The 17,913-nt window shown below is 50.4% G+C and overlaps 1 protein-coding gene across 2 annotated transcripts in view; it reads left to right on the forward strand.

Annotated features, from left to right (window-relative positions):
• The window catches only part of COL4A2 (collagen type IV alpha 2 chain), a 173,026-nt gene that overhangs the window by 29,203 nt on the left and 125,910 nt on the right, over positions 1-17,913 (forward strand). For both annotated transcript variants that reach the window (XM_042930204.1, XM_042930198.1), the window contains exon 4: positions 16,978-17,058. In XM_042930204.1, coding sequence (XP_042786138.1) covers positions 16,978-17,058 — 81 coding nt within the window. The remainder of the gene's footprint in view (positions 1-16,977; positions 17,059-17,913) is intronic.

The raw sequence follows: 17,913 nt of genomic DNA on the forward strand, positions 1-17,913 counted from the left end.
CCTGTGCCTGAGACATTTTTCAGGACAGCTTAGGATAAGGCAAACACTTTAACTGTTAAAAACAAAGCATTGGTATTCATGAAGATTAAAGGTGGCCCACTCAACGAAAAAAATGCTTTGAAAGTAAACAGCATAACACCAACAACTGGGAGTGACAGTTCTTGTTGCTTTGCTGTTCAATGAGGCTAGTGGTGTGGTTTTACGGGACTCTAGAACCACAACCCAAACATTTCCCAAATGGGCCATCTACCCCTCTGAGGGCTGTTTATTGCTAAATTATGTCCTAAGCTGATTTTTAAGTTAGATCTTTCCATAAATGCTTATTAAATCATCTTTTTACAGGCATTTCATGATCCATAAACACTTCATTAGTTGATTCTAATAATTAGAGGAAAAGAATCTTCCATAGTTTATGGGAAAAAAAGCTGTTCAGGCAGTGAAGGCCGAACAGATAGTCTGCAGGAAGAGCTCACACTGAGAATCTCAGGAAGGCAGCGGTGGGTACCTGTTTCCGTGAGCTGGGAAAGAGGGCGGAAATGAAATGGAGAACAAATGGTGTGTGTGTGTGTGTGTGTGTGTGTGTGTGTGTGTGTGTGTGTGTGTAGGTAGACGGACAGGTCAAATTACTAAGGGCACGGCTGCTGAGATGAGATGCTGATATTCTAAGACCAGGGAAAGGATGTGGAAAAGGTTGTGAGTCGGTAAAACGCTTCCCCTGGGGAGACTGAAGCCTCCCGAGCGGGCCCTGCTTGGTGTCCTGGTGTCACCGACAATGAAAACAAGAAGCCTCTGCTGAGAAGGTAAAACTGAGACCCAAGGGATCGCTTATCTGAATAATGACAGGGAAAAGTGCAGAGTAGCCAAGGAAATGGCCTCAAGTTGCAGCCTGGAGAGGAGTGATGTGCTTCCCTGAATTGCTAGCCTGACTTTTTTGCAAGAGGAAGAAAGCCTCATGTTTGCTGTCCCCTGAAGACAAGAGCTCGGAGAACATCTGGCGCCCCCACCCCACCCCCCAGGTCTGGCCCGACCAGCAAAGAGCTCCAGGCTGCTGTGCTCTAGCGGGGAGGTCACGCGTGTTCAGTAAGAAGTTAGGGATTTTTGTTTGGGGCTTCGTTTTGTTTTCTTAAATATCTACAGGACAATTTTTGGGAGAGTGCGTGCCCCATAAAAGGAAGAAAATGGTGTTTGACTTCTAAGCAGAGACTTGTGGCTGGAAGTTGTGAGTCTTGCGCAAGCGGTCCCCAGGGACTGCGACGTGTCCTCCCCGGACACCATTGGTGGAGGCAATAGGGCCACTGCTCTCCGACCTCTTTTCACATTACTATCTTGTGAGAGCATACATGGGGCTCAAAGAAAGTTCAGTTGCTGGTTTTTAAATGGGTCAGAGAGTTGAGACTTTTCTTCCTACGTTTATGCAGAGAGAATCATTGTTTATAGAAAAAGAGGACCAAATTCAGTCATTGAAAGAGGATATGGGAGACGCAGCATGTTACCCTGACAACGGGCATGACGAGGTTTCCTGGAGTAGGAGGGAATTAAAATGCATGCACATGCTGTGGGGTTTTGCACACTGGTATTTAATCACAGGGGGTTATCTAAGGTCTCTGTAGCACCCGGTGTTCTCATGAGAAATGCAGGTAGAATGGGGGTTCTCATGCATCCAAAGCCTGGCTGGGTCAGTCTTGCCCTCATTAGCTACCCCAGACCCTGAGTGTGGGAGTGGTGCCGGCCCTCAGTCTCCACCACCACCACAACCTGAGACTTCATTTATAAGCCTGAGACTTAAAAAAAGAATTATTGGGCACCTGGGTGGCTCAGTCGGTTGAACATCTGACTAAGATCATGATCTCACAGTTTGTGAGTTCCAGCCCCGCGCTGGGCTCTGTGCTGACAGTGCAGAGCCTGGAGCCTGCTTCAGATGCTGTCTCTCTCTCTCTCTGCCCCACTCATACTCATTCTCTTTCTCTCAAAAAATAAATAAACATTTATAAAAACACAAATAAAATACACTCAAAAGTTGGTCCTCAGTAAAAAGAGTCTGGGATAGCCTAGAATTAATCATCTTGTCAATCTTCCCCAGTTCCAAAAGTTTTGATGTTTGGGCTTGGCACCATAACAGATAGTAGCCGAGGTGGAAGGAAACATCACTGAGGCCCATGGAGTGGACTGCCTTGGATCATGCATCTGGGCTACCCAGAATAGAGATGGTCTATAGCATCTCAAAAGCATTCCACAAATTGCACATCACCGTCTGATGAGGCTGTGTAAGCTAATAACGCATCAGAGTTCTTTGCTTTTGTGGGAACTCTACTGACTCGATCCAGAACACTGGCGCTATTTACACGGATTGGAAGGGGGTCCATCTGGCTGTTTGGGATACCAAGAGCGTGGCTTGAGTCCTTGAGGGTGGGTGAAAAGGGGACGCGGGGCAAAAATGACCTCCATGGTTGAGAGTCTGAGAACCTCCGGTCCAGTGGTAACCCGGGGCAGCCCAGCCCGAAGATGTGATTCCATTCAGCCACAGATGAACCCACAGTCCCCATACCAGATGACTGCCGAATCTAGCAAATCAATCCTTTCTAAAGGCTTTCCATTCTAAAGTTGTAAAAGAAAGAAAAACAATAAAGAGCAGGGAGAAGACACAGGGCTGTGGTAACATGAAAAGAAAATATTCGCAGCCATGACTCTTCCAATGAAAGTGCAGGTTTGGCCCCTCCCACTGGCCCTCACTTTGGCACAATGTCTGAGCTCCTTGGGCAGCATCTTCTGAAGGGTGGTCCTGTGAGCCCGGGGCCCAAAAGTCCAGTCCTACAAGCCAGTTCTGGGAAAAAGCAGAGCCCTCCTATAATTCATGAGGATATTTTAAAGTACAAAGAATTGTCAATGGGCAGAGAATATTTAAAAGTGTCTCAGCGCCACCCTGTCCTTGACCCGTAGGTGGTCTCATGGCAAACTCCAGCTTCTGCGGCTCCAGCCTGGCGGGTGTACACACAGCCCTCGATCATCGTCAGGCCTTTCTCCTGCTGTTTTCTGCTCAGTGACCTTAGGGGCACCGCTGGCTGGGACTTCAAAGGGCCGCAGCCCATCCTGCATCTGAGACGTTTCTGGGTTGCTCCCAGAGAGAGAAGTGTTGTCTATTAAGGGCAAAGACTCCAGTGCGCTGGTGGGAGGAAGTGCTGCCATTCACATCAGGCCTGACTGTTTATGGTATGTAAGGGAGCCGTAGCTCCTGGCAGCCTCTCCTCCCGGGGGTGGTGTGCCTGGTGAAAGGAAGTTCTGAATCACCACAGAGTTGGCAAAGACCCACAACTGGTCTGCCGCACGTGTGTTTGTCGGGCGGGGAACCGTGGCGAGGACCGCCTTAGGATGAAACCCCTACTTAATAGTGTCGACACCCCGCGCTCTCCGCTCCTACCCCAAAGCTCTGTGTCACCTTCTTCTCCCCACTTTCCCAGCTGTGGTCAGGAAATCTGTCTGCTAGGGGTGCACCTGTCTGCACAGGTAAGCATGGGACAGACTCCAAAGGACACCAAGATACATGGACAGTAGAAAGGACTGAAATGTAGAAAGGACTGAAAACGTGCTTTAAATCAGTAGGGCAGGTTCATTTAAACAGTGCAGATAAGCAATCAGGATTCAGCTTAAAAACACAATAATGCGGGTAAGAATTATTTCCCCTGTGTCCCTGCTCCTTCACGTGTCACCTTACTCTCGCATGTATTGTGTCGCTGAGTACCTACTGCGGAGACCAATGAATCTGTAATCTCCCAAGGGCAAGGGGCCTGCCCAGTCACCTCCAGACTCCCTGATACTTGCGTGCGCAGCAGGTGGTGGGCTCCCAAAGACGTTTCCTAGGAGACGCCTGGGGGGGGGAGTGCCTGTCTACTGATAAAACAACTCAGTAGTTCACCGTCGACGTAGCAAACCAAGCGTGTTAGATGGGGGCAGCAGAACGCCCATCTCAGCCTGGCCATGCAGATTGCTGTCCATGGCGATTCCTTTCTTCTCCTCTGGAGGTGTTTGTACTTTATCAGTCTCTCCTAGCTTCCAGGTCCGCCTCACGGCCACAGTCCTGACATTTCCTGGCCTTTGTTGTGCTGTGGCACAAACTCTGTTTTCCAAGGACAGGAGCATAATAAAAGCGGATGTGAAAGAAGGGCCAGATGACATCACTGAAAGTATTTGAGGAAGTCCACTCTTTTGAATGTTTACAGTCTCAGCATGTTAGTTGTTTGTAATATGATAAGAGCACTTTTGATACACTGGGGGAATTACAAGCCTTGTTGCTCAGACAGTATTCATGAATTTTTATCTTAGGTTCATAGTGACGGAAAGAGAATAGGAGGTCTTGGCTTGAGTCCCAAGTGACCTTGACTCATTGGTTGACCTTGGGTACCACATTCAGCATAGCTGAGATGCTTAAATTCTGCCTCTGCCAACTATTCACTGAATTTAAAAAAAAAAAAAAGAATTCCATTATTAAAGAGGAATTGGCATACTAAATTTCCCTCTCAAAATCTTAACTCAGAGAAGCTGGTACCTCACGAAATATTGCCTTTCCGAGGTTAATTCCATGAGCTCTGTATAGATTCATCCTCGTGTGAATGCCTACTGAGCAAAAACCCTAGAAGGATTCCACTGACTCCACAAACAAGAATCTCCCTGAACAACGAGGATGTTCACACTTGCTATAATCACTGGATCTGAACTGCAGGGGAGGGGAGGCTGGCATCTTTTTCCTCTGGGTGAAGCAAAAGAAAGGTTAAGAACATGAGTAGCACATCCTTCCTGCCTTGTGCTGAGCACCGTGGCTAAGCTCCTCCCACGGGTTCATCCGGTTTCTTCCTGACAACCCCGAGAGGTGGGGATGGTGGATTCTACCAGGTTTGCAAACGAGGAAACCAGTGGAAATGTGGGATAGGGGTGACTCACAGGCCACAGCGCTGGGGTGCCAGTCAGCAGCCCGTTTCTCCCTCCAAACATGGTGCCCTGGAGAGCCACTCCGGGTGCGTGCCCGTGCATATGTGCACACCCGAGTGAGACCCAGGAAACAGAACCGTGGCACCCCTGAGGCCCGGGAAGACCCTGTGCTCTTGCAGACACTCCAGACACAGGATAAAAAGTGGGCTAAACTATCCTCATCCACCGGTATTACAGAACCGGCCCCTGAGGGTAACAATGTGTGCGTGCCGATTCTGAATTTGCCTTCTCAGTGGAGGTAAGCTCCAAAACTTGGTCTGAACCTAGTGCCTGGGAAATCAGTATTTGGTAAGTCAGTATTGCATTTACTGCTGGACGAGGTCTCCAGGCAGCACAGAAGCCGAGTCTTAGAAGTGCAGTGGCCTACTGAGAAGCACAGAGAGGCAGGGGGTTGGAAACTCACACTGGGGATATCCAAGCGGATTAATACCCACACGGATAATCTGCACACAGGTAACTAAGGGCCGCCTGCACCAGTCAGGACTCGGACAGAGCTGCTGGCCTCAGAATACATTTCTGCCGTGACTTAAGAGTAGACCTTCATCCCTCGCAGAGAAAACCACTAAGCTCACAGCTAGGGAATCCTAAGTCACTGCTAGTGTGCAAAGGCATACACAGATACCTTCCGAAAGCTGCCCGGCTTGGTTAACTTGGCTGGGTACGCACAAGAGAAAGAGCCAAGCAGAAATGCAGAAATTCTTCCCCAGAAGCCAGGCCAGCAGGTACATAAAAGTGGCTGTGGTTTTGGTATGGACCCTCCTCTGGCCCCAGAGCCGCCGTGATTTGACTCAGATTGATGTCAGGTCTGCAGAGACTTAGCTCCTCTGGTCTAGACTCGAGCCTGCCCAGGCAGACTGCTGTTCCTTGCCTGCCAACACAAACCAGCACCTGCCTTGCCTGGACCAGTCCTTACCAAACCCAAACAAGAAATCTCATTGTATCACAAAAGAGCACTGCTAAGGCTCTTTCGTTCCGTTCTTCTTGGATTTTGCCCCCAAATTTAGCATGAGGGGAGGGTTTTAGATAAAACTCTTAACAGGGCATACTTTTCTGGAATAAATAGATGTAGCCACTCCATCGCTCAAGAACAATGTTAAATATTCACTTTTGGCTCCTATGCCAGCACTAACAACATACACGTTTTTATTCATTGCCAGACAATACCAAGAACTGACATGCTGGATAAATAAATAAAATGTAGTGTAGGTAATGTGTGAGGTAATGCAGACACTAAAGGATGTCTTGGGCTGTGTCCCACTAGATGAGCAGGGCATACACAGAACGGTTCACACATATTTGAGGGTGCTTATTCTAAGTCGAACATGAGAAGCTATGCTGTGCGTACAGATCCTCATTCCTAGCTATAATCACATAGGTGGCCTCTCAAACAAGAGCTGAAAGATCCCCACGAGTCGTTTTCCTCGACACTGAGGACTGTATCCCCAAGGTGATAAGAAATGACCGAATGACAGTAGCCTTCATCAGAAATAGTCTTTAACGTGGCCGACTCCTTATTCATTGGGTGAGAGCATTGACACAGGAATGAGTAGCAAGTGAGAGGATATGGAAGTACAGTCTGTTTTGCTACAGTGCATTTTCTCCAACTCAGATCCGCCCATAGACGATGGCGGATCAACGGGAGAATGAAGTCAGCCTAGAATGGAGGCCGTGTTGGGTCATGCGTGGTGCTACTCCGGGCATGTGGTTTGCATGCCAAGTGACAGTGTAGCTGGAGGGAAAGTAGATGAACAGTGAACACAGAAAGCTGTCGAAGAATTTAATTCTGTACATGACGCCCAAGTGGTGGCCTTCACTCCCTGGGCTTGGTGGGTCCGTGCCCCTCCCCCAGAGCACCTATTGTGTCCTTCTTCCCAATGTTGGCCATGTGGCTCTTGTTCTCTACAGCTTAGGGGTCTTACCACTTCTTTCTGCCCCCTTCTGTCAAATTACTGCCTTCACTGCTCTTTAAGATGAAGCCCTATAGTTCCCGTAGTATTTCTTTACTGATCAGGGATTTTACATGTCTGTTCAACTGTGCTATTATTTTTACTGGGATTAGGACTAATTTTATTAGTGCCCTGTTACAAAGTCATGCAGGTGTTGAGTGGTCTGCCTCTAAACACTGTTATTTCCCATACAATCTTGTTGGTTTGGCGTGTGATTTTGCAGAATGTAAAGGCTTTCCAGAAATAGCCCTATGTTGGGTTTTAGCAGAAACACCCACACTTAAACAGAATGAGTAAGGACAAGATGTGAAATCAACACAGGTTTGACTTTGCTGTTCCAGAGGGTGAGTGGCTGTTGTGCTTGAGTGTTTGAGAGGGTCTCGGCTCTGCAGATGGGGAAGGCAAGGCGGGAGGTAGAACATTCCAGGCTGAAGGCACAGCTTGTACCAAGGCGCGTTCCCTGAGGAGGATGGGACCCAGAGGTGTTACGTTCAATGCATTTAAAATCCTTAGCATTCCACCATCGTGGGAAAATATTTTATGAAGCACTCGGTTGGGAGTTGAAATAGGAGACCTTGACAGCCCTGGAGGAGTGGATGGAATGGAACAGCATGTAGACTGGCAGGTGTCAGGAGAAGCAAGGCGGGTAGTCCAGAGAAGCAGGGAGGTGCAGGGACCAGAGGAAGGCCACACACAGAGGATGTACCTTGTGAACTGAGCCTGAGGGGAGCTCTAAAGGACACCAGGAGGAAGTAATTACCCACCTCGCCAGGTGCTTGACCTGAATGTTTGTGTCCTCCCAAAATTCATGTTGAAATTCTAACCCCAGAGGTGATGTGACTGGGAGGTGGGCCTTTGGAAGGGGATTAGGTGGTGAGGGTGAAACCCCCACGACGGGATCAGTGCCCGATAGAGGGGCCCACAGAGCTCTCTGGCCCCCTCTCTGCCTCATGTGAGGACGTGGCAAGGAGATGCTGTCTGTCAATCAGGAATCAGGTGCAGCCCTCACCCGATGCCGAATCTGTTGTTGCCCTGATCCTGGCCTTCCAGCCTCTAGAGCTGGGAGAAATAAGTTTCTGCTGTTTACAAACCACTCGGGTTTATGATACTCTGTTATAGCGGCCCAAATGGCCCGAGACTCCAGGCACTAGTGATTAATAAAAGCATGAATGGCGGCATCTACATTAAGGGTAGAGAAGTAGAAGGAGCGGAGGGAGGGTGACTTCCAGAAACTTCTCCATTGACAGACCCACCAAAGATGTCCGGTCAGTAGTCAGGGGACAAATACAAGCATCCAGTATCCCATCTCGTTCTGCCTGCGTGTGTACCTGTGCACTTGGATATGCCAGCCCTGGCGAGGTGGCTGGCGTTGCATACTGGCTCTCAAGTTATGCACTCTGAAGAGCCTGGGCAGTCACCGAGCAACCACCTTCCTGGGAGAACCCCAGCCTGGGTCCTGCGCTGGCACACTGGTCAACCGGGCGGCGCCCTGGACTTCGTGAGCCTGGGTAGGTGGCTGAGGAGCCGCCACAGGAGAGTGACAGGGACAGGTAAGGAGGCACCTGTGTGAAGAACTCAACGAGCCGTTTCAAATGCTTGCAAAGAAAGAGAACTCATTCTCGTTTGATACTTGGGAGACTGTGTTTCATTTGTAACTGGAGACCTAGGGAATCCCTGGCAGGAAAAGGTTCAAGAGCAGCCTTTGGAGTCAAGTGAATAAGCTCGAGTTCAAAATAGATTCATAAACGTATCTAAACTGCTAGAAGAATAAATCTTCAGAGGTCTTAGGAGCTGAGACCGTGGCTGCTATAGGTCCCGCGGGAGGCAGCGGATGTGGTGGGAATAGCGAACAGATTCCAGGAAGTCTGTTGCAATCGGAAGTAAAAAGCACCAGAACTCAAGTGGGCTAGGCATTGGGTGATGGGGAAGCACCTGAAAACGGAGGCAGTTTGTACTTGGGACAGGAATCTTTCCTGCTTCGGGCTGGAAATTACCTGCCTTTCCAGGCATCCTCTCTTGGCACTGTGTCGTCTCCTAAGGCTGCCGGTGGAGTCCGCTGACCGCTGACCCCCAGCCTGCATGGTTGCCTGGTTGTGCCTGCCTGCGTCCCGACTGCAGCCTGGGCCCTCGCTGTCTAGATGACTCAAGATCAGACAACTCCCAGTCTCCACCCAGCACCTAATAAGGGACCCAGCCATGAGGCCTTGGTGCCTCCTGGCTGAAGGCCAGCTGGGTCCACCAAAAGGACACAGTGAAGGAAGAGGGAGGGGTGCTTCTGGAGAGAGCCCATGTCACCTGCACTCATGGCAGCTTGTTAATGTCAGCACCTGCGCTGACCCCACGCATGCCAGAACCCCCCGGGGGCACCCTGCCCTCCTCGCTGGGGAGGACACACAGGCGGGCTCTGCTTGTCGCCCCAGGAGCAAAGGAGGGTCCCAGGGCACAGCCTGCACAACAGGAGCGGCCACGCCCACCCGTTCCCGCCCCGCGTGTCCTCACCTGCAGGCAGGCCCACCCACACGCTGAGATCATTTCTAGCCTTGGGCAACGGGTTTCTAAGGAAGCATTGGCTCATGCAACCTTGGCTGGGCGCTAGCCCTCATTCCTGGCTCTGGGGCCCCCGCCAGGGAGCCAGGCCTGGTCCTGGAAGGTGCGGGAGACCTCATGAACACGTCACTGAATCCCCCCAGCAGACCTGGGGCACAGTCATTATTGTCCCCGCTCTGTGCAGAGCGTGCTACAGTTCAGCAAAGTCAGGCCACTTCCCTGCCCAGCCCCTGCCCCCTGCCTCATCGCCAATTCTTCTGGCCGGCCTCTTCCGGGCCTCCCCAGGGCTGCTCTTCCGCAACTCCGACACCTCGCATGCCTCCCTCCTTTGGGCCGCCTGTAGGTGTCCTAAGCACCGGTGATGTAACTCGGGGAAGCGTCTGGCCTCGGCCTTGGGCCTCCCGCACTCCCTGTGGCCGCCAGCAGCCCGCCCCGTCGTGCCTGATTCCTGCTTTGGGGGTCCTCCGGCCAGTCCTACGGCTCAGCGCCCCAGCCCCAGGTCGTCTCGTCAGTAGCGATTCTGTGTGGAAAACACCCCTAGACCTCTGGCTGCAGCGCAAGAGAGGGTGGAGACGTTGGCCCGTTGTTGCTCGTAAAAACATACAAGTATATAACGTCACGTGGCTCGTGGCCGATGACTAGGGGAGGCCTCCCGGGACGTCTGCTGGGCAGGTGAGTCAGCAGGGGTGACGCTGTCCCGCAGGTATTCGCCTGGCCCGAAGTCAGCCTAGACCATCACCCTGAGAGACCGGCGCGTTGTCTGCCCTTTAAACTCATCCTGGCCCTTCTGGTTCTTTTTCCAGCACAGTGCCCTCCCCTCCTCCTGTATTCCCCGAGCCCCCAGCCCCATGAGGACAGGCCTGCTCTGGAACTAGCTGGAGTCCGAAACAGGCCCCTGGAGTTGTTGGCTTTACGTGGGTCCGCACTTTTACCCGTCATTTATTTCACCGCCTCTACCTGGTGACAGTCCCAGGACCATTCTGGACTGGCGCATCTATCCTGGGTGCCCTTGAAATGCTTTAAACAAAGGACACTGAATGGGCCGCGTTTCCCACCTGGCTTACAGGGAAGGAGGGCTTTGTTCGGTGTGGAGTGGCCGTGGTCCGCGTTTCCTCTGCCATATGCTTTGGCTTGCTAATACCATGTTGGAATTATTTCCTTAATTTCTAAAGCTGCATGTGCGGAAATGGCTTATATTTCCTGTTTTGATAAACTAATAGAATTTTACTGGGAACCTTTTTCCCAAGTTGGCTTTCTTCTTTGTTTTGGGCCTCTTTTTGGATTAAAAGGGTAATTCTATAAAGTCAAGCTTGACCAGACTTGTGACAAAAACAAAGACTTGTATAGATTTTTTTTTTTTTACCTTAAATGTGAAAAAGGACTACTTTTTTTTTCTGCAGTAAGGAATGTCTGTCTTCTGTGTCTGTTAGACTGGGTTATTCAGTAGCCCCCTGCACAGGAAGCCTGGGTTCGATGCTGGGGGCAGTCCGGTGGTAAAATATCTGTAAATTCCCTACAGAGACTTGCTCTTTTTGGCTGGAGGTATATTGGCTGAGAAAGACTTTCTTGGACAAGAAGTTTCTTGGAATATGTGGAGGACAAAATATTCTTTGTTTTAGGACAAATGAGTTTTGTTCTTGGGTCTTCATATAAATTTGGTTAATACTCATTTCTTATGTGCAATTTGAGAACAATGCCCAGCATTTTTACTTGTTTCATTTGTAAATATTGTATCAACCTTACACAAGACTCACATCTGCAGAAACCTGGATCTGTGTCCGCGGGTTTGCTCCCTTAATATACATGGACGGTTCACACTGATGGTTACAGAAATAGCTGGTCTTCAAGAGTCCAACTCTTTTGTGTGCTTTATTTCCTGGCATTCAGATTGTTATTTAAACCTATTTTTAAATTTCCTAAATATGAGGACAAATCTGCCACTGGGAGAAGTGAGAAAAGCCATTTTCTCACTGGTTAGAAGGGGACCGCTCCTCAGACACCTCCAGAAGAATGTGTCTGTTGGGCTGGGCGGTAGAAGAAAGCCTTTCCTCTCTGCCTAATGCTATGTGATACCCAGGGAAGGTAGCATGGTTCTCCGCTCCCCTGATGTGAGTCGATTGCTCAGATAAGAGGCCGGGCCAGCCGCACATGGGACCGGATGTTCCCTTAATCCCGCAGCTGTGTCTACACATACCTACTCCGACGAGACTGGGTTCCATTTATAGATGGCAGAGAAGTCTGTTGGCAGCCACAGAGCCCGTGGCTCAAGGCAAGAAATTCTCTGCTTGAACCTGATAGATGCCGGATCCAGGAAGCTGGAAACTGGCCTTCTTAGAAGATTCTGTGACCCCTCTTCTCCCAGAGACAAAAGACTCCCCAAGGAATGGATCTTGCACGGAGGGGGATTTGGATGTGTCTAGGATGAACTGAAGGGCCATGCAAATACACATATTTTTAAATCTGTCTAAATGGAATGACGCCAAAATGGAGATAAGGTTCTAAAGAAAATAATTTCCATATAAAAAGCTGACCAAAAAAAAAATCTCTTGCTCAGAGGCCTCCACGTTGCCCCCAGGAACAATGTCAGTGGCATTCCACTTGAGCAGACTATCCAAGGTTTCTAGAAAATTTATCTGTGCCTTTACATTGCCAATTGGCTCTTAGGCATTCCAGGTCATTTGTAATTCCTAGAATTTCAAGTTAGCACAATAAGGCTGGCTACCAGTTCAGGGCAGGGTAAAATTCAGAAGAGAAGAGTCTAACAGGATGTTCTGCATAAGGAAGAAAGAACTGAACGTCTTTTTGGCACGGTGATTGATGAGGAGCTCAGCTACGGAGCCCTGAGTGCCCAGAGCCTCCCTATAAACAGGCCCCAGGTGGCTGGGGTCAGAGGGAGTCTGGGGATGGCACTCTTCTAGAACAACATGCCTGAGTCCACTTTGGGTGTGGAAGCATGGAACCCGTGGGGAATATGCTTCCTGCTCCACTGGAGGGCGTGGCTTCATGGGAGGCCGCTGCAACATGGAGAGTGTGTTGGAAAGCAGGTCCTGATGCAGGACCTCTGAGGTGGAGCCTGCGTTCCTAAGTAATGCCCAGGCGACACGGGCGCTGTGTCCACGGAACGCACTGAGGTGCCGAGGGTCCAGACGGGGACGGTAGCGTTTCAAGTGTGGGCTGATCACCTCTTAGACATTACATCTAAGGCAGGAGGTGGGAGCCCCAGCCTGCAATCTATCAACCCCCTTTCCACACCCCTGCCCCGCCCACCCTGTGGCGTGGGCCCAATACAGCCCCAAAGGAAGGAGCCCAGCTAAGTCAGGTTCCTCCGTGACCGTGACTGTGACCGGGCCTCCCTGACTCTTCCTCCCACAGCCCCTCTTCTTCATGGCACTCGCCATAATTTAAAGTATGTAGGTTCCCTTGCTTGTTCACTGAATTTTCTTGTCAACTGGTGCGTGTCGTCTACTCCCCACTTTACACCCATGGCCCATCGCCGTGCTCGGCCCAGAGTAAGCCTTCGGAGAAGAATGAAGGAAGGAACCAATGAGTGGATTTAAACTATCTCCAGGCCCCCTCCTGTGGTCATGTTTGCCAGGAATTGGGGGGGTGGGAGCTCTCTCACTGCTGCAGCTGAGGGAGGGGGTTTCCCTGATCCCTCCAAGCTGGGAGGCACATGGCACCGGCTCCTGTATGGTTCCGGAGCCTGGGAGGGGGCAGTTTCTGCGTGAGTACGAGGACCTGTGAACGCGTGCGTGTCAGATTCAGGCATTCTCAAGGGGGTGGAGGCCCTTCCTGGTTTGCGTGGATCTTCACCATAACTGGTCCCATTTGCGAGTCCTGCTCTGCCCAGGGATGAAGGACGTCCAGACAAGCTCAGCTGAGTGGGTGTAACGTGCTCCATGACAGTGGACACTTTCCACACCTCAAGCAGGGTCCCCAGGAGCCTCCTGGCCCTGGGAGCAGGGTCTCCTCTGTGGACGTCGAGATGCTGAGTGCAGTGACAGGCACAGCTGCAGAGGGCCGTAAGGGGTGGAGGACAGAGTGCGGAAATCTTGCTGTACAGAATGATGCCCATGGGAATTCAGACTTGACGTGAGAATTTACCTGATGGTCCCCAGGAATCTCGGAGCCACAGACGGAAAGCATGACTTCCTAGAGACACTGAGTTTGAAGGCCTAGACCCAGGCCAACCTGCCATCTTCAAGGGTGGTGGACGGACTCTTGAGTTGAGTGCGCGGTCAGGGGAAACTGGCCATCTTTACCAGGGAGGTGACAGGAAGGATCGTGGTTCGTCTCTGAGTTGCATTGAGCAGTCGAATCAAGGCGGTGACCCAAGGGCTCAGAGCGTGGGCAGCGGCTGGTGGGAGCCCTTCGTGTTCTGTTCGGGGACATAGAGGACCCACACAGCAGTTCACAGACTCTTCATCCGGGGTTCTCAGGAGGGCATTCGTATCCTGAGAATGTTTCAGAGCCCACGTCCCGTCAGGGAATACCAAGGCTCAGGTCTGAGACTTGTTCAGTGTCTAAGAGATGTCTGGAGCACACGCTGTGCTCTAATAAATCCTTGTGTGCATCCTGGAATCTGACACTCCAGTTCGTGGTACTTGGAGCTCTTAGATACCAGGATTCATGAGGTTCCCTCTGCAGGATGTGCAAGATGCCAGGTGTCGATGGGAAAATACACACACTCACGCACACCACATCACATCACACACACAGGCACACGGGGCTGGCATCTCTATGATGGAAGTTGGCTGTGGCTTGTACAGGGAGGCCTGCCTCTCCATGACCTATCATTCCTCACCTCCTGAGACAGGGTACCCGAGCCATGGCACACGGTTGAGGAAGTGTCAAGATTGGGAGTTATCAGACCTACAAGTCCCAGCTCCAAAGCAAAGCGGCACTATTGAATTTCAAGCAGGTTATGAAGAACTCACCTCTGTAACTAAGTCCAGTGTATATCCTAAGCCTAGGACAGAAAGTCTGTTAGATCGATTCAAAACCTTCAAAATCATTTCAACCGTTGATTTATATCCAGGGATTTGGCAAGCGGGCTTAAAATCAAAATTAAAAATAGCCTCTCAAATACCAGATGGAGAATGTAAGTTTATGCTTCACCCTTCAGACTGAGGAGTCCCCCTACCCTTTCCAGACAACTGGCAAATGAATTACTGTGTGAACCAGGGACACCTGCCAAGCCACCTATTCACATCCCAGTCGTATGTAATATGAAGCAGAAATGTGGTGACCCCTCTAGACGTCTCCCTTTGGCATTCAGGGTAATCCGTAAAACCAATGGCTTAGCATGGAGCTGGACTGACAAAAACCAAATATTCAAAATCGTGGGATTTTAAAATGAGCCCCACTAGAGACGAACATTGAAGCCATAAAAAAAAATGGCAAATACCTAGAAACATACTTTGAGGGCCTGGAAGGATTTTAAATGTGTTTACTTTTACACTGTGGAACTCAAAGCTATTCTCACAGGAAGATAAGCAAGGGATCCAAAAGGCTTCGAGGTGTTGGTCTGAGATTCTCAGATTTGTTTGAATCCTTCAGAGTAGTGACTGATGCATCAGAGACTAGAGTAGGTAAAGGGCTGTTGGAGGGACACAAGATCCCTCTTGTAGAAAGTTGCTAGCCCTGGAAAGGAATTTATCATGTCTACAAAAAGAGCATTGAGTAGTTATTGTGATCTTGGGTAAACTCCAGCCAGATAGTTTTGAGTCAGAGTTCACTTGTGTGCCCGTCCAAGGCTGCATGTCCAGGAAGACTGTCACAGACTAGCAGATGTCACAGAGGTGGCCAAGGCAACACCGTGTCCCTTTCCACATGAGTATCAGTACCAAGCCAGGAATGGGGAAGATTCTGGCTGATGCTCTAGCACAAGAAACAGAAAGCTTAATGGAGGGAGTCCCCAGGTGACCATCCTGTTTAGTCATTGAGACTTAACTTAGAAGAGAATGGGACAGATGTGGCAAAATGCTCTTGTATGTAAAGTTGGAACGATCTGTTTTCTGGGGAGTGTTGCGTGCATGGTAAAGTTTGGCTTGGCGCTCACCGGAAGCCGACCACTTCCAGAGCCCCTGGAGTATCAGTGCCTGACAGCCGGGCAGTCTGGCCCAGGGTGACGTGCCAGACAGGGACTCCCCTGCTTGCTGCCACTGTAACTCACCTGTCATGCAGATGGGAGAGACAGGGCTCATTAGGAAGGGGAGAGAAGAGGTCAACCTAATTGTCATGTCCGTCCCACTCAAAATGTTTAGTACTGTCAGTGGTCTGAAAGGAAGGGCTCAGACATGGTCCAAAGTCCAAGTCCTTTCTTTACCTGAAATACTGAGATCAAGGGCAAGAAATGCCTTGGAATCCCATTGGAATTGTCCAGGCACAGAGCTCCCTGACTTACTCACTCACTTCATTGAAGAGTTCTGTCTCGGCATCCTCGCGAAAGCCCCTTCCCTCCATCCCCTCCTCCCCCCGCAGACCAATGAGTCTCACAGAACAAAGGGACAGGGTGTCCTCTGCTGGCACCACTGGGGATGTCGAGAACCTCTGTGGCAGAGGTGAGGGTTTGCACCTCCTGACAGGTGCATTTGCGAGGTCCCCCTCCCCATCGGAAGCCCCTCTCCCTTTAGTTCAGCAGGATCCCTGGTGTATGATGGGGGCCCAGCATTGAAGGTAGCCCAATCCTGCTCACCCTGAACCCCCCTCCTCTGGGATGCACACCCCACATTTCCCAGAGAACGAAGGGCCGCCTCCTGTGTGCCTGAGTTCCTCCTTCACTCTGAACTACGTAACAGAGTGTCCTTACAGGCTCACTTCACACGGAATCCTGCACTCAGGGAATGTTTTCCCTGACTGTCGAGACCCAGGACGTAGCTCGGCATCTGGCATTTATCACCTTTAAAAGGCACAGTGACCATAGAAGGCACAACACCAAGAGGGACCCTCATGTAAATTCTGGAGTCTGGGCAGTGAGGACTCGTCACTGCAGGCTCATCGACTGTGACAAATGTGCCACTCTGCAGGGGAAAGTTGATAGTGGGGAGGATGCATTGGGGGGAAGGGGAGGAGGGGGGGACAAGAAATCTCTGTACCTTTTGCTGTGGGCCTAAAACTGCTCTAAAAATTAAAGTCTATTTGCTTATTTTTATTTTTTTAAGTTTATTTCTTTATTTTGAGAGAGTGGGGGGGGGAGGGGCAGAGAGAGAGAAAAAGAGAGAGAGAGAGAGAGAGAGAGAGAGAATGAATCCCAAGCAGGCTCCGCAACATCAGCACAGAGCCAGACGTGGGGCTAGAGCTCACGAACTGTGAGATCAAGGCCTGATTTGAGACCGAGAGTCAGACACTCAGTGGACTGAGCCCCCCCAGGTGCCCCGAAGTCTGTTTGTTCTGAATAAAGACCGCGTGGCCGGAGTTGGACCTCCTCTCAGCAGATGCTGTTGTGACACCTGCTGTAGCCGATGGTGTTTGGACTAACGTTTTCTTCGTGTTATTCTTGCAGGGCGTGAAGAAGTTCGACGTGCCCTGCGGGGGCAGAGACTGTAGCGGGGGCTGCCAGTGTTTCCCTGAGAAAGGAGGGCGGGTAAGTCACAGCGTCGCCATCAACCTCTCTTCTTTATACTCGCACCTAAACCCAAGCGCCTTAAACCACGTGATTAAGTCAATTGCGTACTTTGCTGAGAAGTTTAACACAGACGTGTTCTTCCGTATCGGAACAAGCAATGATACGAGGCAAAGTCTGGTCAATTTATGCCACTTTCCGCACAAATTGAGAACAATGACAACTTTCTTACACATCTTTTCTCTTATTAATTGTTACGAAGGGCGTCTTCTACTTGTGAGATTGTATATACACGCGTGTGTTACATAAAGCAGACATGGTTGTGTCTCCCCCCTCACGGTATAGATATTCTGATATTCTAGAGGGCACAAGCATCCTGCCATGGAGAATAATTCTCCCTTTTAAAATTATTCCACTCATCCCCTGAATATCCTTTCTGTAGTGCGTTTCATCAGATGAGTCAGGGAAAAAAGGTCACCCCGCATCGGAACCCGAAATACGGGCTGATACTGGGTTCAGTATGTTGAAGTGACTGGCTTTCCCGTTGCCATTAAAGCTGATGTTTGGGTCTTGGCGTTACTGATTTCAAAAAGAGATTGTTTATATTTATCGGTGTAAGCCCATTTTCGCGTGGGGACCATATAGCGTTTTATGACACAGAGTGTTTTGAGGCTTCACGTCTTGGGATCGTGTTTCCCCATGGGGCTCCTGCTCGTCCACCAGGGGCCAGGTCGTGAGAGGCGGCTGGGACGTGTTGCCTGCATTCCCTCTTGCTGTGGGAATTCCCTCTGACAGTGCTCCTCGGGCGTTCCAAATGCGTCTCCCCACCCCGAATCCTGAAGTCAGTGCTGACGGTCCCCACTCTCCACTCCCACA

This window comes from Panthera leo, chromosome A1, assembly GCF_018350215.1.
Source record: "Panthera leo isolate Ple1 chromosome A1, P.leo_Ple1_pat1.1, whole genome shotgun sequence".
NCBI classification, from domain to species: domain Eukaryota; kingdom Metazoa; phylum Chordata; class Mammalia; order Carnivora; family Felidae; genus Panthera; species Panthera leo.